Source organism: Pelophylax lessonae (genome assembly GCF_965119305.1).
Source record: "Pelophylax lessonae genome assembly, chromosome: 2".
NCBI classification, from domain to species: Eukaryota; Metazoa; Chordata; class Amphibia; order Anura; family Ranidae; genus Pelophylax; species Pelophylax lessonae.
Genome location: NC_138769.1, coordinates 328,316,783 through 328,338,602, shown reverse-complemented (window position 1 = coordinate 328,338,602; position 21,820 = coordinate 328,316,783). Strand labels below are relative to the sequence as shown.

Genomic DNA, 21,820 nt, shown 5'->3' with positions numbered 1-21,820 from the left:
TAGACTTTTGGGGTGTCTTTGAATTCAGCCCACTGTAGGTTTATCATTTTAATTTCCATCGCATTATGTGGCATCCTTTAATTCCTAACACATTACCCAAGTCAATATCAATATAGATATCCAGCTTGATTTTTTCCCCCATTGAAATCTGTTTTCAAAGTGTTCCTTTATTTTTTTGAGCAGTGTATGTATATAGATATATGTATATGTACCTTCCAAAATGTAAGACATTGGCAAAAAAAAACCACTGTGACAATGAATGAAAATGTACTCTTCTTCGCAGGCGTCTGAGCATACAGACAGCCAAATGATTACATCCCCCTTTTCCTTGACGTAAGCACGCCCGACATGCACATATCCTCCTAACAAACATGGCGGTGAGAAGTTCGTCACAGCAGACAAAATAGACATGAGGCCGAACGTCGTGACGTTACTGGCTTGACAGAGTTCCAGCAAGAAGCTGATTGGCTAGAAGAGGTCGGCGCCCACCGCTGCCTCGGCTGTGAGTGGTGGCGGGAGAGGGGTTGTAGGGGCGGAGTTTCTGATTGGCTCGGAAAGGTTAGCGCGCGAATAGGCAGCTTGTGGTGCTTGGAGTGTGAAACGGAATTGCGGGCGAAATGTGGAATAATCAGGGTGAGTCCTGTGTGCCGGGAATATCCTATACATTCAGCTCTTGTGTGTGTCGTTTTCCGGAGAGTGCGGGCTTAGCTAGTTGCCAGTGTGTTCATAGACTCCAGGCTCGGCTGCTGAGGTGCACATTTCGGGATAGTGACGTTTTACCATACAATAGGGGACCCCGTAGTGTTAAAACATCTCTTCATAACATCTGCAAACTTTCTAACTGGTGTGTGGTGTTTTTTTTTTTTTTTTTATAAAAGTAAAAATAGTAAAACAAAACTGAACATTGGATCAGGGTCATCCTTTAACCACTTAAGCCCCGGAAGATTTTACCCCCTTCCTGACCAGGGGGTATTTTGTGATTCGGCACTGCGTGACTTTAACGGACAATTGCGCGGTCGTGCGACGCTGTACCTAAACAAGTTTGACGTCCTTTTTTTCCCACAAACAGAGCTTTCTTTTGGTGGTATTTGATCACCTTTGCGATTTTTTTGATCACGCGCTATAAACAAAAAAAGAGCGTCAATTTTGCAAAAATAACAATATTTTTCACATTTTTTTTATATTAAATTCCCCCCCAAAAAAAAGTAAAAATCAAAATTTTTTTAAATTTTCGGCCAATTTGTTTTATGCTACATATGTTTGTTAAAAAAAATTGCAAAAAGCGTATTTTGATTGGTTTGCGCAAAAGTTATCGCGTTTACTAACAAAGGGAAAGATTTTTGTCTTTTTTTTTTTTTTAACACGTAATGGTGGCGATCTGCGATTTTTTTTTTTTTTTTTTTTTTTTGCGGTACTGTGACATTGCGGCGGATAGATCGGACCCTTGACTGACATTTGTGACACTTTTGGGGTTACCAGTGACATTTCTACAGTAATCCGTGCTATACATATGCACTGTTACTGTAAAAATACACTGGTTGTGAAGGGGTTAACTTTATTTGGGAGGGAGGGGCTGTGTGTATCCCTAGGGGCGTGCTTTCTACTGTGATTGGCTGTGGCTTGAGCTGTAAGGACACTGATCAACGGATCTACATACTAGATCCGTGTGATCAGTGTCTTTACAGCGAGGAGAATGACAGGTGGCTTGTTTACACAAGCTGCCTGACATTCTCCCTCTCCCCCGCCGATCGCCGAGTGACCGGCGGACATCGGGTCCGCTGGTCACACGCGCGGGGGGGTCCGTGACCACGCCTCCGGGGCGCGCGCTCGCTCCCTAGACCCTCACAAGCTAGTGACGTAGCCCTACGTCACTTTGCCTGTGAGGGGCTGACTGCCGACGTAGATCGGCGTTAGGCAGTCGGCAAGTGGTTAAGGATGTGCAGCCCTTTTATTAAAGTGTGTTTTGCTTTTATTTTTACCTATGGGCTCTTTCACACGGTCCGCCTCCGTGCTGCCCAGCAGGGATCGATCCCCGCTGAGCCGGCGGATGACAGCACCGTCTCCGCTTGCAGTGCGGAGAGGGAGGTGTCACAGCTCCTGCTGCTCTCTATGGGGGATCGGATGAGAGTGGACCGCTTGTCCGCTCTCATCCGATCACTGAACGGATGGAAAAATAGGGTTTCCATCCGTCCGGATTTCACGGACAGGATCGGATGCGGGTGTCAGCGGAGGTGTCTCCGCTGACATCCGCTGCCCCATAGAGCTGGATGGAGGATCCGATCAGATCCGCCTAAAAAACTGACAGGCGGATCTGATCGGATCGCCCGTGTGAAAGAGCCCTACAGGCAGTGGTATATTTTGGTTTTGTTCTGCTCTAGGCAAGACTAAAAGCGGCACCCCCCCCCCCACCCCTTTTCCATCTAAATTTGTCCCACCCCAGCCATTTTAACCTTGCCGACCACCCACTGTAGTATTCCTACGGCAGGGCAGCTCGGCTGCGCAAAATTTCGTAGTACTACGTGATTTTGTGCACGAGGTCTCGGAAGCCGTGCTCCCGCTGTGTTTATACACTGCGGGAGGAGCGGCAGCGGTTGCCGTCGGCCTCTCTCTATCGTCAGAGAAACTGACAGAAGACCCGCCTGCTTATGTAAACAAAGTCTTCTGTCAGACAGGCAGGGATTTGATCAGAAGTTTCAGCCAAGCTGAAACATTGATTTCTCTGTGCCTGTCACAGAGCTATTCCCCCCCCCCCCCCCCCACACAGTAAGCATACTGAGGTACACATTAACCCCTTTGATCACCCCCAGTGTTAACCCCTTCCCTGCCAGTGTCATTTATACAGTAACAGTGCATATTATTTAGCACTGATTACTGTATTCATGTCACTGGTCCCCCAAAAAATGTCAGGGGCCCGATGTGTCCGCCGCAGTCCTGCTAAAAATCGCTGACTGCTGCTATTACTAATAAAAACAAAAAATAAATAAATAAAAATTCAAATAATCTATCCCGTAGTTTGTAAACGCTATAACTTTTGCACAAACCAATTAAAATACGCTTTTGGGATTTTTTTTTACCAAAAATATGTAGCAGAATACAATTTGGCCTAAACTGATAAAAAAAATTAGATTTTAAAAAAAAAAATGTATTGGGAATGTTTTATAGCAGAAAGTAAAAAAAATTGCTTTTTTTTTTTTTTTTTTTTCATAGCGTAAAATCTAAAAAATGCAGAGGTGATCAAATACCACAAAGAGAGAGTTCTATTTGTGGGGGAAAAAAGGACATCAATTGCATTTGGGTACAGCGTCGCATGACCGCACAATTTTTCGCTAAAATAACGCAGTGCTAAATCGCAAAAAATGGCCTGGTTATTAAGGGGGTAAAACCTTCCGGAGCTGAAGTGGTTAAAATTGCGCAGGCTCGTGCAATGACGACAACATAAATTTTATTATCTGTAGGCGATGCTTTAAAATCCTTTACGGGTTACCTTTTAGATTTATACAGAAGGTCTGGAGCTAGAATTGCTGCCAATGATCTGGCGTTTATGGTGATACCTCACATGAGTGGAACGTTTGCTATTTTCATGCGTGCGGATGCTCCGACAGCTGCTCCTTCACCTTTGCATGGGAGGATGGGGGTACTTTTTTTTTTTTTTTTTTTTTTTTTTTACACTGCTTTTTTTTATTGCTGTCACAAGGAATGTAAACATTTTTGTGACAGTATTAGCCATTGACAGGTACTCTTTGTGGGAACACCCATGCTATGCGATTCCGGAAAGCGCACTGCATTTTGTTGGAATTTTGAATGGAACATGCAGCCCCTGTGCGTTGGCATGCGATTTGTCATGTCGAATCGCATGTCAAATCTGAGCCTATTGCCGGCAATGGCACAGGTTCACACTGAGGATGGGTTTGAAATCATTCAGCTGAACACGCACAATTTCCAACTCGCATGCCAGTGGGAGTTTGGGGGCGATTTGACAGGCATCTGCAAGCGTTCATGCACAGATGTTTGTTGAAATCGCTGTGATGTTGCCAAAAGTAGTGCAGAAACTACTTTTGGGAATTGGTGTGGCGCCGCAAACTCAGGTTGCAAAAATTCGGACAGGGACGTTGCCATTTGGCATGCGATTTAACATGTCAAACCTACTTGATGTAAACGGGGGCTTAATGTTCCATGAACAACGCCCTGAAACAGTTTGCAAAATGCAGTGAGCTTGACAGAATCGCACGCATGAGATGTGATTTTGATGCAGAGAAAAAAGGGTCCACATTTGCACCAAAATGGTAGGACCCTTTTTTCCCCGCACCTAAAATTGCGATGCAATTCTGGCAAGCATTGCATTGCACCGACAGTCCATTCCCATCCGATTTCCCCCATAGAAATGCATGGGGATCTGACAGCTGTCTCCGCACACAGCGTGGAGACACAGCTGTCATCCTCCTGCTCAGCGGGGATCGGCGGATCGATCCCCTGCTGAGAAAAACGGACTCCTACAATGTGATTTCCTGGATTCTTTTCCCCCATTCTGTCTCTCATAGCTGAAGTGTACCTAAATGGAAATTACAGGCCTCTCTCTCATCTTTTTTAGTGGGAGAACTTGCACAATTGGTGGCTGACTAAATACTTTTTTGCCCAACTGTATCCATTGACACCCACCAACATCTAATCCTATCCATTGAAAACAGACGGATGGAGGATCCGATCGTTCCCCATCTGTTTCAGATCGGATTACAGTCAGATGTAAACTGTCAGGCAGTCCATTTACATCCGACTGTCTATCGAGGAAAGCATGCTATGTCTGTGTCCGCTGTGCATAGCTGAATGGACACGGACCTGTCATCCGCCTGCTCAGCAGGGATCAGCGGACAGATTTCCTGCTGAGCAGGCAGATCCGCTACCAGAGTCCGCCCATGTGAAAGGGCCTTAAATGTTTTGGGACAAATACAGAATTATTTGTGACAACTGAGTGAGTGCCTGAGACTGTACAGGCAAGATAGTCAGGTCCATAAATATTGAGACATCGACACAATTCTAATTATTTTGGCTCTATACACCACCACAATATATTTGAAATGAAACAAACAAATATGTGCTTTAACTGCAGACTTTCAGCTTTAATTTGAGGGTATTTACATCCTAATCAGGTGAAAGGTGTAGGAATTAAAACAGTTTGTATATGTGCCTCCCACTTTTTAAGGGACCAAAAGTAATGGGACAGATTAAGAATCCTAAATCAAACTTTCACTTTTTAATACTTGATTGCAAATCCTTTGCAGTCAATTACAGCCTGAAGTCTGGAACGCATAGACATCACCAGACGCTGGGTTTCATCCCTGGTGATGCTCTGCCAGGCCTCTACTGCAACTGTCTTCAGTTCCTGCTTGTTCTTGGGGCATTTTCCCTTCAGTTTTGTCTTCAGCATGCTCAATGGGTTTCAGGTCAGGTAATTGACTTGGCCATGTTATTGTATAACATTCCACGTCTTTCCCTTAAAAAACTTTTTGTTTGCTTTCACAGTATGCTTCGGGTCATTGTCCATCTGCACTGTTACCCCCTGAGTAGTCATGTCTTTTGCATACCTGTCGCGGGCTAGAACACAGGTGTGTTTTTCTAAGGCCCCTTTCATACTTGTGCGAGTTGAAAGTTGCCCGATTTTACCGCAATTTTGACTGGGCTTGAATCAATGCCTATGGACCTCAAAACACATTAAAATCGGACCAAAGTAGTCAAGGGACTACTTTGAAGTTGCTGCAACTTTTAAGTTGCGCGTATATGAATGGGTATCATTGGAAAACGTAGCTAACGACATGTCGTGCAACTCTGATGTCCAAAGTTGCATGACAAGTTGCACAAGTGTGAAAGGGGCCTAAAGGTGGCCCTAGTCTCTGGCCTCCTTATGGCCTTGTGATAACATTGGAATGTACTCCTGGTCACAAGATGTTTTTCTTAATCTTTTAATGCCGGTTCACATTTATGCGATCACAGAGATCATATTTAACTCGGAGCGCACTGCTCCTTAAATTTCATGCAATGTCTGTGCGGTGCAAAATACAGTTTGTATGGCTGAATTCGCACTGCAATCGCAAACACGCACAGGACCCTTTTTTTGGTCCGCAGCAGAATCGGATTGCATGGTGGTTCACACTAGTGCATTCTGATTCTGTGCAAACTCTCAGATCGCACTGCGATATGTGATCTGATCTGGGGGTGTCGTTAACTTTGACACCCCCAGCGTATCGCTTATGGCAGTGTGAACTGCCTGTGCTGCGAATGCGATGCGGGAACACACTGTATATTGGCAGCGTTCCTGTATCGCATAAATGTTAACCGGCAGAGATCTATTTTGTTTTGTTGTTGTGTTTTTGTTTTTTTTTTTTTTTACCAGTGAAGAGATCATCTGTTTTAATATCTTTTGGATATTGTTTACTAAATGAAAGTGTTTCATTAGCATAGAATTGTTTCACATTACGTTATGCTCACAAACCGCTTGAAAATTCTGTTCTAATTAAAGTAGAATTCCAGCTTATACCTAACTAGCCCTTAAAAGGCTTCCTCCTCCCCTCCTAACACCCATTCTGAAAAAATTATGTAAAGTAGCCTGCATTTGCCACTGCAAAAATGCTACATGGTTTTCCCGCGCCTTGCATTTTTCTGCGGCCTGTGGTCAAAATGTTCCTATCCTGAATAGGCATGTGACGGTATCAGATTTTCATGCTGTGAATAATTGATTAAGGTTTTGCCACGATATACGGTATTCAATTATTAAATTTAAATTATTACATTTCTACCTCACTTGAATTTCATTGCTGAATTTAGGGACTTTGGTTCACTTTTGCACATTATTATATAGTCAGTCAGTACAGACTCTGTGAACTAGGCCTAAAATAAGCCATCAAGCAGTGTCTGGCCTACCTGGTCCTGGCGCTCAGCTCCGATCCGATGGCCTGGTCATTAAGGGGGCAAATCCTTGTGGTCCAGAAGTGGTTAAACCTACAGGAGGACCAGTGTTTTTATTTATAAATTACTTTACTATTGCTTTAGGCCTGGTTCACATGTATGCGGGTTGGCGGGCCCGCATTTGCACAGGCATAGCAGCCCATTGATTTGAATGGGCTGCTATGCCCTTGTTTTCCGCAGAAAAAAGGTGCATGCAGCATTTAAAAAAAATGCAGTGGCTGTGAAATCCATCCTGCTTTTGTACCATGCGACTTACCAGCAGTTCCTGCTCTGGCAAGCTTTCTGCTTTATATACGTGGGCCCAGCATTTAAAAACAGTTTGTATGTGCAGGAACTGCAGGTAAGTCGCATGGTACAAAAGCAGGATGGATTTCATGGCCACTGCATTTTTTTAAATATTGCGTGCACCTTTTTTCAGCTGAAAACGCAGGGCATAGCAGCTCAAGCCCATTTGAATCAATGGGCTGCTATTCCTGTGCAAATGTGGACCCCCAACACGCATACATGTGAACCAGGCCTAAAGCAATAGTAAAGTAATTTATAAATAAAAACACCGCTCCTCCTGTAGGTTTAACCACTTCTGGACTGCAAGGATTTGCCCCCTTAATGACCAGGCCGTCGGATCGGAGCAGAGTGCCAAGACCAGTCACCAAGTAGGCCAGACACTGCTTGATGGCTATATAATGTGGGCTGCTATGCCTGTGCATATATTATATATGCTATCTCTCTCGTATACATCTCTATCTCCATCTCCATCTCCATCTCCATCATAGGAGTCAGCTCACTGAAATGTATCAATGTGAAAGGCAGACTTAGAGAGCAGAGAAAAGCACGGCATTTTAAAAATGACCACAATAACAATACCGTGGGTATGCAATATATCGAATTACCGAAAACTGGCATATCTCTAATCCTGAATGTGATATTTCTGCGTTCAGATGAGTGAGATTGAAGCTCACCTAAACGCAACCACTCCTAAACTCTACTTTATTGACACCTAGGCTTTTATGGAGATGAGTTTAGAAGCTTTGGCAAAAAAACACCAAAAGCTCCTTAACTCAAATTTAGGAGCTGCCAGAGTAGACTAGTGTACGTGAAGCCTAAGAGGTATGCATCTACCTTTTCTTCGGCTTGCTCAAATCTCTCACATGATCCGGCTCCCCTGTATCATCCAGCAGTGGCTGCAGTGCAGAGGAGGGAATGCCGACAATGGATGGGCCATAAGAGCCTATAGGTGACATTACCACTCCAGGCTTTACTAGTGGTTGTCAATGCTCTGCCACCGCTTACTGACATGGGATCATGTGACTGGAGCAGGCTGAGAATAAGCAAATATATTTGTCTTTTTTACACAGGTTAGTCAGCATGTGTGTTAGGAGGGGACATTTTAAAGACTAATCAGATTTAGGTTGGATTTCTACTTTACAGATTTTTTAATGCTGTATATTTTTTTTTTCAATCTAATCTAATCTCATCTCATCTCATTTGTTTTGTGTTTTGCACATTAGGTAGTTTTGATGGAGGCTATGGTGGTGGTGGCGGCGGCGGCATGGGCGGAGGAGGGTATATGCAATCACCAGGTGGCTTTGGCTCCCCTGCACCTACACAAGGAGAAAAAAAATCTGTACGTATAAAAATATATTATCTGGTATATTTGCTTGCTTTGTCTCCACCTGCAGAAGACACTTTATAGCAGGGGTCTCCAAACTTTCTAAACAAAGGGCCAGTTTACTGTCCTTCAGATTTGAGGGGAGGGGGGGGCAGACTAGGCCAGTGGGAGTAGAAAATGTCCTGGTGTCCAGTGGGAGTAAACAATGCCCTGTCTTTGTCAGTGAAAAGAATTGTGCACTATTGTTGGCGCAAGTGGGAGAAATTGTGTCCTTTTGTTAGGGTCAGTGGGAGGAATGGTGCCCCACTGTTTGTGTCAGTGGATGGAATGGTTGGTTCTCCAAGGGCCAGATAAAGGGAAACTGCAGTTTGGAGACTGCTGCTTTGAACAGTCAAAATCTATGTGTAACGTCAAAGCTAAGCAAAGAAAGTACAGTTATGTTCAAAAATTTTAGGTATAAAAGGTAACAATGAAATAATGACAAATATACATATTTTTTTTTTTCTTTTTCACAACTGTCTATTTTATTTTTCTCTTTTCTTAAAATCCTTAAGCGACCCTTTGAGCAAGAGCAGTGTTTCTTATGGCTGGAGTTGTTTTGAAGCTTAAAATGTATCTAAACAGGGACATCTTTTGGAAAGGTTCAGGGCCTTTTTTACATGCAATACGGTGCATTTTTGGCTCCCTAAATAAGTGCAATTGCTTCAAAATCGCATGAACATGCAGTTTTGTTGCTTTCTCCTGCCTGACAACAAACACCCTCTAGCAACATCAACACTTCCCAAAAACGTATTTAAACATGAAGGAAAATGGAACACAAAAACACTTCAACCGCACATGCATAGATTTGAACCTTGCTTTAAATGTTAGCTGCATTTTTTTTATTTATTTTTTTTTGACCCCATTCACAGCAGGTGCAGTTGGATGCATCTTTGATAGCATTCCTACTGCAAATACAGTCTAAATCCAGGTTATCCTACGGGCATAGTTCACACTAATAAAGTGCAGTGAGAAAAAGTACAGAAAAGTGCATTTCTCTTTCGTTCATTGACGGACACAGCTCCTGATATTCTTAAACATTGGGTTATACTGCCCCCTACAGGAGTAGGACACTAGGCAGAAAAAAAGCCTGGTCACGCCTATGGGCAGTCCCAGGAGGTGTACTCCCTCTCTCTGCTATAGGTACTCAGTTTTTTTTCTGCCCAGTCAGGAGTGAGGACCTATTTCCTTGCTGGGATCTCTGGTCCTTGCAAAATTTTTTCTTTTGGATATTTTTCTCCTGGTTGTTCCTGTGAGATCTACAATCGGGCTGGATAATTGGAAAATCTAGATCCAGTGGTCACCCCAGTCTGGTCAGCGAGCGCGCCCAGACCTCAGCTCCACTCTAGGTCGGCCATGACATAGCCCCACTGGCTGGCCTACAATTTAAATGCCTCGCGAGGTCGCATATGACCGGGTCTCGGCCTGAGTCACAGCATTCCTCCTGGCCGACGGCCCCCCCATTTAGATTGTGAGGGGTTCTGTCTGAAGCAGTGCCGCCTGGTTCCTGGTATGGAAAGTAGCTTTCCCCCCTTTTTTTGGGCGGGGTGGTGGACCCAAGCCCCTCCATGGGACGGTCGGACCCCCAGGTTCCCCCCCTTCCCGTTAGGCACCCACCTCCACTAATGCTGGGGCTGTGTGGATGGTCTAGTACACCTCTCGGAGTGGGGGCAGGGTACTATGCTGGCGATGGGGAGAGGGGGGTTGTGACGATCGGCTGTGCGGGGGGTTGTACCTGGTGGGTGCTCCTGCCAGGGCCCCCCCCCCCCCCCCCCCATCGTGCCTGTTCTGAGGCCTAGGGATCTCTCCTGTGTACCTGAGAGCCTTGTGGGGCCACCATTTTCTTGCAGCCTTTGTGCTGCAATACATGGCAGCCATGTTTGTTTAGACTGGTGGCCATGACAGTGGAGCCCTATGGGCGGCGGGAGCACTGGTGCTGACTCTTTAACCCTTTCCTGATCGCCGTACGTGCAGATTCTCCTGGTGGCTGGGGTTGCCTGGTTTATGTGGGGTGGTGAGTCTGGTGGAGTCCTCTCCCTCTCTGCTGAGGATCGATTGGGGCTCAGTGAGTGGCAACCGGGTGTGCTGCCAGAGCAGTGGGGGTGTCCCTTAGTAATGTTTTACACTTTTTTTTGTGGGGTCCCCCTGGTGACTCATGGAGTCTTTTTAGAGCACATCTCCCCCACCTGATCCCCTCTCTGAGGCCTCGGGGTCCCAACCATCCATCGACGCACTGGCGGCAGTCCTGGAGTCCTTTGTGTCCTGGGTGGAGTTGGCTTTTGGGTGACGGGCTGGCAAAAAAGTTCCCCCTGTCTCATCTGTCCCCTCAGATCCTGAACCTGATTAGGCCACCGCGGACGTGGGTCACACTGCATTGGTCTGCGACCACGCGCCCTGAATTCTCAGTGAGGAGAATTCCTCCATTTCTGCAACCATGCACGAAAAGGCACTGTGGGATGCACTGATTTTATCTGTGTGTGAGACCTTATAGATGGAGGGCGCAGCTGGGACAGGCGCAGGTTCCCTTTGGCACTCGTAAGCCATCCACAGTGGCAAAGGTCTAACCTTTTCCCTGCTATTTTGACAGAATTGTCACTACAGTGTGGGGACGATCGAATCATCCCCTTGGGGTCCCTAAGCGCTTTGCTAAGCAATGCCCCTATGAGGGGTCCCTTCTTGAGAATCGGACTGTTCCACCGGTGGTGGACCCTCTGGTTTCCAGATTAAACAAGGCAAACATGATTCCGGTTGCAGAGTCCCCAGAGTTTAAGGGCCTGGCTGACAAGCGGAGGCTGTAGCTCGCAATATGTAAACCCTGGTTGGTCTGAGGCCGATATTACCGTTGCCCTGGTGTAGCAGACTCCGACCGAGTAGCCCAAGCTTTTGCGCCATGACCTGGTGGGGGAGCTGGCGGACCAGGGGCTGTAGTTTTTGTGATGCCTCCTTTTGGATGCAGCTCCCCTAGTGGCTTGGCTCCATTTCGACAACGGTCCTTCGGCGTGTCTTTTGGTTCAAATCCTGGTATGCGGACCAGACTTCTGAAAAGGTCTTGACTGATCTTCCCGTTTTTACGGAGATCGCCTGTTTGCTGCTATCCTGGATGACAATAAAGGTCTCATGGGGGGGGGGGGGAAGAGTACCCTTCTTCCACGGGCTACTAAAGGCAAGGACCCTCGTCGTAGATGTGTGCTCTCCTTCTTGGCTCACAAGAGAGTCAATTGACAAGGGATCGAAGCCCTTCAGTGCCTCCTCTGGAGGATCCAAGCGAACTTGGTCTGGCAAGTCAAGAATGTGCTTCTCCAGACCCGAGGACAAGGCCCTTTTAGTTTGAAGGTGCGCTCTCATCCGTATCTGGGGTGGGGGGACTTCTTCGCTGGTTCCCGGACCCGTGGACTTCCCCGGTACAAGACAAGTGGATCCACAAAGTCATACAATCTGGCTAAAAGATTTTCATTCTTTCCTTCCAACGTGCGACTGTCCCTGGTCCGCTTACAGGCTCTTTGGGGTGGTGCAAGACCTTTTACTTCAATGTGCGATTGTCCGGGTTTTGACTTTGGAACATTTTCAGGGGTGTTTCTCAAACCTGTTTACAGTCCCCAGAAAGGAAGGCAAGGTGCATCCAATTTTCTTGCCTCTCGACATCAAGGACACTTACCTTTAATTCCAATATGTCGGTCACCAGCGCTTCCTCCGCCTTGCTGTGGGAGAGGAGCATTATCAGTTTGTGGCGTTACCCTTTGGTCTCACCTCTGCTCCTCTGGCACGAAAGTGTTGGCCCCAGTGCTAGCAATGTTACATCTGCAGGGTATTGCGGTCCTGGGCTACTTGGACAACCTTCTGCGAACAGTCTCCTACTGCACTGGTGGAAAACCTTGAGATCTCCATACGGACCCTGAGGAAGTTTGGCTGAATTCTGAATCTTCAGAAGTCTACCTTGGTTGCTTCCACGAAACTAGACTATCTGAGTCTGACTCTGGACTCGGCCTTAGCCAGAGTACTCCTTCCTCTGGACAAACTCCAGAAACTGCAGGCTGCAATTCGCATCCTGCTGTCCAGCAGGTGGTCATTCCTCCGGACTTGCATGCAAGTGCTGGGCCTGATGGTGTCTACCTTCGAGGCGGTTTGCACGGTACCATTCAAGGTTCCTGTAAGGGATATTCTGATCAAATGGGACAAGACTCTGCAGTCTCTGGACAACCAAATCCAGTTGAGCTGGGGTGCAAAAGGGTCCCTGATCTGGTGGCCTCATTCTCCGGTAGGGCAAATCCTTTCTCCCATTGTATTGGACGGTGGTCACCACGGATGCCAGCCTGTCTGGGTGGGGAGGTGTTCTCGACAGAAATTCTGCTCAGGGGGTCTGAACCCTGGAAGAGTCCAGACTACCAATCAATATCCTGTAGCTCTGAGCGACCAGACTGTGCCTGGAACATTGGGTGGATCATCTCCAAGGATGTCCAGTGCACATTCAATCCGACCATACCACACCCGTGGCTTATGTCAGTGTGGCTTATGTTAGTCACCAAGGGGGCACAAGAAGTCTCCTGACGGCTCTGGAGGTAGCCAGCATTCTCAGGTGGGCAGAACGTTCATTCCAGCTCTTTCCGCCATACACCTTCCCAGAGTGGAAAACTGGCAGCCAGATTACCTCAGTCGGCAGACGTTGGACCAGGGGGAATGGTCTCTTCATCCGGAGGTGTTTTATCAGTTGTGTCTCCGGTGGGGTACCCCGAGGTGGATCTGTTGTCTCGGCTCAACAATAAGGTACAGAAGTCCGTGGCATGGTCACGGGATGCGCTAGTGGCCCCATGGGGCCAGTATTGTCTGATTTACGTCTTCCCTCTCAAGCTTCTGCCAAGGCTTGTACGCAGGATAGAGGCAGAAGGGAGTCCGGTCATCTTAGTGGGCTTGGCTTGGTACGCCAATCTGGTGCAGCTGGTCACCATCATTCCTTGGAAGCTTCTTTTCAGGATCTGCTGTCCCAAAGACCAATCCTCCATCCTGCTTTACAGTCACTGGCTTCGAAGGCTTGGCTGTTGAAAGCCAGGTACTGAAGGATAGGGGTTGGTCTGAATCGGTGATTCAAATGCTGTTAAAAGCTAGGAAATCTACTTCTAGGAAGATCTTCCATCGTACGTGGAAAGCGTACATAGCGTGTTGTGAGTCCCTTGGGGTTCATCCTCGCTCCTTGGTGGCTCGGGGTCTTGACCTTCCATCATGGGGGGCTAAACAGAAATTGGCCTTGAGTCCTATCAAAGGCCAGGTGTTGGCTTTGGCAGTCTTCTTTCAATGACCCTTGGTCACACACTCCTTGGTACGTACCTTTTTCTCCAGGTGTTCGCCATTTGGTTCCTCCAGTGGGGTCTCCATTGCCGCCAGGGGACCTCAATTTTGGTGCTTTCGTTCCTCCAGAAGTTTACCTTTTGAGAAGCTTCAAAAGATTCCTTGTTTACGCTGTCTCAAAAGGTGGGAATAAAGACATTGTGTTGACTGGCAGCGTTATCCTGTCAATCTTGGTGGTTCTTCACCCCTGTTCCATCAGGGGTCAGGTTCCTCCTTTCCCTATCTAGGCGCACTCTACTTGGGCGCTCGGTGCCTCCTGGGTCTTCCGTCATCAGGCGTCAGTGACGCAGGTTTGCAAGGCGGCCACCCGGTTGGTTGTTGCACACTTTCACAAAGTTCTTATGGATGTGTTGGCATCTGCGGATGCCTCTTTTGGCCACAAGGTTTTGCAGGCTGCTGTTTAGAGGACTTGGTTCTCTTTAAGGGTGTATTTGTTTTTTTTTTGTTTTTTTTTGGTGGACTCCAGTTGTATTGAGCCCCTGTTGCCTGGTTGGCTACTCTTTTTAGCCTTGGGAAATTTTTGCTGTTCCCACCTCTCGTGTTTAACACTGCTTTGGGATGTCCCAATGGTTAAGAATATCAGGAGCTGTGTCCGTCAATAAACGAAAGGGAGAACTGGATTTTTGTCTTACCGTAAAAATCAATTTCGCTGATGTTCATTGACGGACACAGCACCCACCCCTCTGTGGAGTCGTAATTCTTCTGACAATGCTTGTAACAAAAGTGAGTACCTATAGCAGGGAGAGGGCGTATACCCCCTGTGACTGCCCATAGGCGTAGCCAGACCTTTTTTTGCCTAGTCTCCTACTCCTGTAGGGGGCTGTATAAACCAATGGTTAATAATATCGGGAGCTGTGTCCGTCAATTAACATCAGATAAATGGATTTTATGGTAAGTCAAAAATCCAATTTTTTTTCCACATCGCAAAAATGTGCACAAACGCATGTAAACATGTGAAAACTGACTGCATCATAGTGCATATAAAAGCCAAAGAAACAAATGAGTAAGTGACCTTGAAGGACAAACGGCGGGAAATACATTTGCCAACTGCATGTAAATATTCATTCTAAAACGCGCAGTACAGTTTCTGGTGTGAGTTGACTAAGGCCCCTTTCACACTAGTGCGACTTGTCCCGCGATTTTGGACCGCAAAATCGCATGATAAGTCGTTTTCCATTATTTTCAATGAGCCCCATTCATATTAGTGCGTTTTGAAGTCGCACCGACTTCAAAGTAGTTCCTGCACTACTTTGCCACGATTTGATTGCGTTTTGAGCCATAGCCATTGCTTTCAAAATCGCGGCAAAGTCGCGTCAAAATCACGGTAAAATCGCGTTGCATAAGTGTGAAAGGGGCCTTAGTCTCTTTTGCCTGTTTTTTCTAGACTAAATATTTGATGTACAGTATCAACGCCTTGGCGAAATCTAGATATACATACCCTGGACCACCATTATTTCACTTTATTGTAGAAGGATAACGGCTATAAAATGTGTGAAAAATACCGTATTTATCGGCGTATAACGCACACCTAAATTTTAGGGCAGAAATTTCAGGAAAAAAGCTGAAATTTAAAATACAGCTTAAAAATCTGAACATTTTTTTTTTTAATTAAATGTAGTCACCAGAGCCCACAAATGCAGCCTCATCAGCGTAGTGTCCTTAAATGCAGCCTCGCCAGTGCAGTGCCCATACATGCAGCCTCGTCACTGCAGTACCCATACATGCAGCCTTGCCAGTGCTCATACATGCAGCTTCGCCTTCGCCAGTGCCCATACATGCAGCCTTCGCCAGTGCCCATACATGCAGCCTTCGCCAGTGCCACTATACACAATCGCATCGCTTTTAAAAATGTCCAGAAAGCAGTGCCTGAGAGGTAGAAGGGGGCGGGCGGCGCCGAGGAGAAGGAAGGATGCGCTCTCATCGGAAGTCCCGGCGCCTATGATTGACGTCAGCATAGGAGGCGGGACTTCCGATGGCAGCGCGTCCTTCCTTCTCCTCAGCGCCGCCCGCCCCCTTCTACCTCTCGGCACTGCTTTCTAGACTTTTTTTTTTTTATTTCGGCGTATAACACGCACAGCTACTTTTTCCTCCATTTTTAGGAGGAAAAAGTGCGTGTTATACGCCGATAAATACGGTACTATGCATTTGTTTTCAGCCTTATCAGGGCACGCATTCTATGCTATATTGTTGAGTGAGTATTCATAAGTGTAAGTTGTGTGTTTTTTTTTTTTTTTTTTTTTTTTTTTTACAGCTTGCTCACCAGCATGCTATTTTTTATTTCAGAGGTCCAGGACACAGCAAATTGTTCCTTGTACAGTTTCCCAGTTGCTATCTGCCACCCAAAGTGATGAACTCTTCAAGATAGGAGAGGTGGAACTTTCTCAGGTGTGTATAAGGATTGGTCTTGTGACCATGAGAAATTGTAGAATAGGTTAGTCTGAACATATCTTTAACCACTTGCCAAACCATTCATGTACCTAGTAAGTCACTGGACTTTAAGCAGTTGTACTGGGTTGATGCCTGTAGCTGCCTTCCATGGCTTTACCAAAATCTCCTGTCCCAGTGGCTGATCTGGGAGCTGAACAAAGACTGGATCGGCTTTGGTCAGCTCTTGGCTATGGTAACCTGGAAGCAATAATCAGATAAGCGAGTGATCAGATGAATTGCAATTTAGCTGCAAAGTCCCTCTTTGCCATGAAAATCTAACTTCATCTCATAAAAAAACATTTCCACTGCATTTGTGAAGAAGGCTTCAGGGTGCCCAAGAAAGTCCAGCAAGCACCAGGACTGTCTCCTACAGTTGTTTAAGCTGCAGGATTGGGGCACCATCAGTGCAGAGCTTGCTCAGGAATGGCAGCAGGCAGGTGTGAGTGCATCTGCACGCACAGTGAAGTATTTTGAAGGATGGTCTGGAAGGGCAACAAAGAAGCCACTTCTCTCCAGGTAAAACATCAGGAACAGACTGGTATTCTGCAAAACGTACAGGGACTGGACTCCTGAGGACTGGGGTAAAGTCGTTTTCTATGATGAATCAAATTCCGATTGCGGCATCCGGAAAAAAAATCAGTCTTTCAAGATGCTACCATCAGTCTTTCAAATGCTTTCAAGATTTAAAAATGGGGCTGTCTACATCCGGGGAAACCAGAATTGATGACAGTACTCGCCGTTTCCAGTTACCTATACCAGGGAGCTCATTGGAGACTCTCCAGTCGTCCAATGGCTCTATGATCCGGTGGAACCGTCTGCTGCAATATCGGGTTCTCTGGTGGTATGGAGATCCCGGCGCTGCAGGGGCAGCGGGCGGAATCGCCTCTTCTTAAAAAAAAAAAAAGTACCGGGATGATGCCTGTGGCTCCAGGCATCATCCTGGTATACCACTTGAATGCTGCAACATAAATCTAGATATTGCAGTCTTTAAAGTGAAATCAAACTCAAATTATACTCCCAACTTCTAGCGATGCATTATTTGCATCCCTCGCCAGCCTCTGTCTTCTCACCAGGTGGCTTGTTGGGGGTGACATTGCTCTGTGCATGCTCATGGTAGTCAGTCATTCTGACCAGTGTGCTGGGAATTCACACAGAACTGGATATTCCACCACAAAACTCACAGATGGCAAACATCGCATTGAGATGCTCTAAAACAGTGGTCCTCAACCCTGATCCTCAGGGCCCACTAACTGGCTAGGTTTGCAAGATAACTGAAATACATCCCAGGTGATATAATTTGCTGCTAAGTGATTGCAGTATTCTAGTCTGTATCTCCCCAAGGTAATACTTAAAATCTGGCCTGTTAGTGGGCCCTGAGGACCGGAGTTGAGGACCACTGCTCTAAAACACAGGTTCTTTCCAGTGCGTTGGGACATCATACAAAATGGTAGTGCCTTGCAGAGAAACAAATATTTAACCGTGCTTTGCCTCAGTGTGAAAAGTTGTCACAGACTACAGTTAGTACCTGCATAAAATTGTTTTTCAACAATTTTACTGAATTGGTGTTGTCATGTGACGTGAACAGTGAGGTTATTGAACCATTTGAAGGATGCCAAAACTTTTACAGATCTCATGCCTCTTCATATAAAAATCAATGTGTATCTTCATTAGGAATGCTCCAAGTTCCTTACTGACAGGTAAAAGTGGAACATCTTAGGCCATCTTGATTGGCAAGTCTAGGATTATGCATTTCCCATACATGTATGGGAGATTTAATTCATCCTTGATACCAAGGCATGCTGAGCCTGTACACACAGCTGTGCATGCACAAGAGAGCTGCGAACAGGCTAGTTAGGTTTTACTGCATATGAGACCTAGTATGTCTCTCTTACAGTAAAAAGCCTACCTGCTGTCAATATCAGAGGTTCACTTTAATATGTGCAGATTCACCCTAATCTTTAGGACTAGGGACTAGGTAGAACATTTTAGAGCTTTTGCCAAACCAATTGGGGTTCTGTCAATGTAAGTAACAAAGTTTTTTTTTTATTGTTCTAGTGTGTTTTTTGTTTTGTTTTTTTTAATCTAAAATTTGTATTTTGTTTTCCAGGTTACAATAGTGGGCATAGTGAGACATGCAGAAAAAGCGCCAACAAACATCTTGTATAAAGTAGATGACATGACTGCAGCACCCATGGATGTCCGACAATGGGTAGATACAGATGTAAGAACATAATTGATTAATTCCCATGAAATCAAATATGTATATATTGTGTGTGTGTGTGTGTGTGTATGTATAGTCAGGTCCATAAATATTGGGACATCGACACAATTCTAATCTTTTTGGCTCTATACACCACCACAATGGACTTGAAATGAAACAAACAAGATGTGTTTTAACTGCAGACTTTCAGCTTTAATTTGAGGGTATTTACATCCAAATCAGGTGAACGGTGTAGGAATTACAACAGTTTGTATATGTGCCTCCCGCTTTTTAAGGTCCCAAAAGTAATGGGACAGATTAACAATCATAAATCAAACTTTCACTTTTTAATACTTGGTTGCAAATCCTTTGAAGTCAATTACAGCCTGAAGTCTGGAACGCATAGACATCACCAGACGCTGGGTTTCATCCCTGGTGATGCTCTACCAGGCCTCTACTGCAACTGTCTTCAGTTCCTGCTTGTTCTTGGGGCATTTTCCCTTCAGTTTTGTCTTCAGCATGTGAAGTGCATGCTCAATCGGATTCAGGTCAGGTGATTGACTTGGCCATTGCATAACATTCTATGTCTTTCTCTTAAAAAACTCTTTGGTTGCTTTCGCAGTATGCTTCAGGTCATTGTCCATCTGCACTGTGAAGCGCCGTCCAATGAGTTCTGAAGCATTTGGCTGAATATGAGCAGATATTCCTCGAAACACTTCAGAATTCATCCTGCTGCTTTTGTCAGGAGTCACATCATCAATAAATACAAGAGAACCAGTTCCATTGGCAGCCATACATGCCCACGCCATGACACTACCACCACTATGCTTCACTGATGAGGTGGTATGCTTTGGATCATGAGCAGTTCCTTTTCTTCTCCATACTCTTCTATTCCCATACAAGTTGATATTGGTCTCCTTTGTCCATAGGATATTGTTCGAGAACTTTGAAGGCTTTTTTAGATATTGTTTGGCAAACTCTAATCTGGCCTTCTGTTTTTGAGGCTCACCAATGGTTTACATCTTGTGGTGAACCCTCTGTATTCACTCTGGTGAAGTCTTCTCTTGATTGTTGACTTTGACACACATACACCTACCTCCTGGAGAGTGTTCTTGATCTGGCCAACTGTTGTGGAGGGCGTTTTTCTTCACCAGGGAAAGAATTCTTCGGTCATCCACCACAGTTGTTTTCCGTGGTCTTCTGGGTCTTTTGGTGTTGCTGAGCTCACTGGTGCGTTCTTTCTTAGGGATTTTCCAAACAGTTGATTTGACCACACCTAATGTTTTTGCTATCTCTTTGATGGGTTTGTTTTTTTGTTTTTTTCAGCCTAATGATCGCTTGCTTCACTGACAGTGACAGCTCTTTGGATCTCATATTGAGAGTTGAAAGCAACAGATTCCAAATGCAAATAGCACACTTGAAATGAACTCTGGACCTTTTATCTGCTCCTTGTAAATGGGATAATGAGGAAATAACACACACCTGGCCATGGAACAGCTGAGCAGCCAATTGTCCCATTACTTTTGGTCCCTTTAAAAAGTGTGAGGCACATATACAAACTGCTGTAATTCCTACACCGTTCACCTGATTTGGATGCAAGTACCCTCAAATAAAAGCTGAAAGTCTGCAGTTGAAGCACGTCTTTTTTGTTTCATTTCAAATCCATTGTGGTGGTGTATAGAGCCAAAAAGATTAGAATTGTGTCGGTGTCCCAATATTTTTTTGGACCTGACCATATATTTGTGTGTGTGTGTGTGTGTGTGTGTGTGTGTAAATTTTTTTATAGTTTGGCCTCACAAATGTAGATCTTTCTATTTTTCAATAAGATATGACCGATCTTTTAACTAGTGTAGCAGTGAACTAAAGAACAGTTTGAAATTAATAAAGAAAACAAAGAAATGTTCCCTTTTTAAAAGGAACCTCAAGATACAAATAACAGGGTAGCGCTCTGACTACCCCATGATGAATCTGGGGCAGCAACTGTGGCTTCAGTGAATAAATGACCTAGATACCATTACCAGTAGAGACCTTCACAAGCTACAGACTTGTTCAAAGTTTTTGATTCTTTAGCTATGGAAACCAGCCCCTACACAATTAACAGTAACATTTTCTTGTGTTTCCACACAAGATAAAGTGTTTGCAACCCTAAAAAAAAAAAAATGAAACCGGTTCCCTTTAAAGCATGTTATGCAGCACAGTGCTTGTGCTGTGTAATTTGGCCCCTCGTATAACCTAAAATACTTGGCTGATCCTGCCTGGTTCGGACACCCCCCACCCCCGTAAACTGACCCACCTCCTTCATCCACAGCTCTCTGTCGTCATCCTAATGGCTAGTTTTCTGCTAAAATAAAAAGTCTTAAGTTTGCTAGTTTATTTTTGTTCAACCTGCTCTAAGCCCCCGTTCGCTTTGGAGTGACTTGTCATGCAATGTGACAAATCAAATTGCATGACAAGTCACAGCCTATTGCTGGCAATTGCTCTGATCCAATTGGTGCAACGCAGACTTTGCGGTGCCGTGTCAATTTGAAATAGTACTTCCGAAGTCTTACTGACAAGCGGCTTTGAAATTTATGTTGCCGCAGTCAATGTGAACGGGGCTAACTGTTTGCATACATCTTGATGCCGTTTCCTCAGGCGTAGCTTTGAGACTGTACGTTGGACATTTCTGAATTGGATTTTTGACTGAAATGTGACCTTTGGGCACTGGGCTCTGCATTTTGGCATTTTTCCGACCTGTATGTACTGTTGGCCTCAGAGTGTGTCCATCTCTTTGCTGCAGAAGGGTTTGCACCAAGATGGTTTGCTGTCATACAGTTATATGGAGCTCTACCTGTGGAGCTTTGAAAATACAAAGGTCAATGTGGTTGCCGCATTGTGTGTGCCAATATTACCATATTAAAACCTATACATTGTTTACTGAAAGGCCATTTTACATCAATACAACCTTTTTGCTTTTTCAAAAAAACACTATTCAGATTATCTATTTATGCTATTTGCCATTACGATTTTACTTTCTAATGGGTTTTGAATTATTATTTATGTTTCTTTCTTTTTTCCAGGAAGCAAGCTGTGAAAATGTAGTTGTACCTCCTGGAAGTTATGTGAAAGTATCAGGTCACCTTCGTTCCTTTCAGGTAATCTAGCTGTGCATATATTTTAATGCATTGTTAAAGGCTAGCTCCACCTTTGACGTTACACCTGTATTTAGCATGTAACCTGTTGCTGAGCAGCACACTTGTATCTGTGGT

At 45.2% G+C, this 21,820-nt stretch overlaps 1 protein-coding gene across 2 annotated transcripts in view; it reads left to right on the top strand.

Annotated features, from left to right (window-relative positions):
• Window positions 1–357: 357 nt before the first annotated feature.
• The window catches only part of RPA2 (replication protein A2), a 28,274-nt gene continuing 6,811 nt past the window's right edge, over window positions 358–21,820 (top strand). The window contains exons 1-5 of one of the 2 annotated variants that reach the window (XM_082248525.1): window positions 358–633; window positions 8,466–8,581; window positions 16,229–16,330; window positions 18,480–18,593; window positions 21,632–21,706. In XM_082248525.1, coding sequence (XP_082104651.1) covers window positions 618–633; window positions 8,466–8,581; window positions 16,229–16,330; window positions 18,480–18,593; window positions 21,632–21,706 — 423 coding nt within the window. In that variant the 5' untranslated portion in view covers window positions 358–617. The remainder of the gene's footprint in view (window positions 634–8,465; window positions 8,582–16,228; window positions 16,331–18,479; window positions 18,594–21,631; window positions 21,707–21,820) is intronic. The other variant, XM_082248526.1, reaches the window with a different exon arrangement.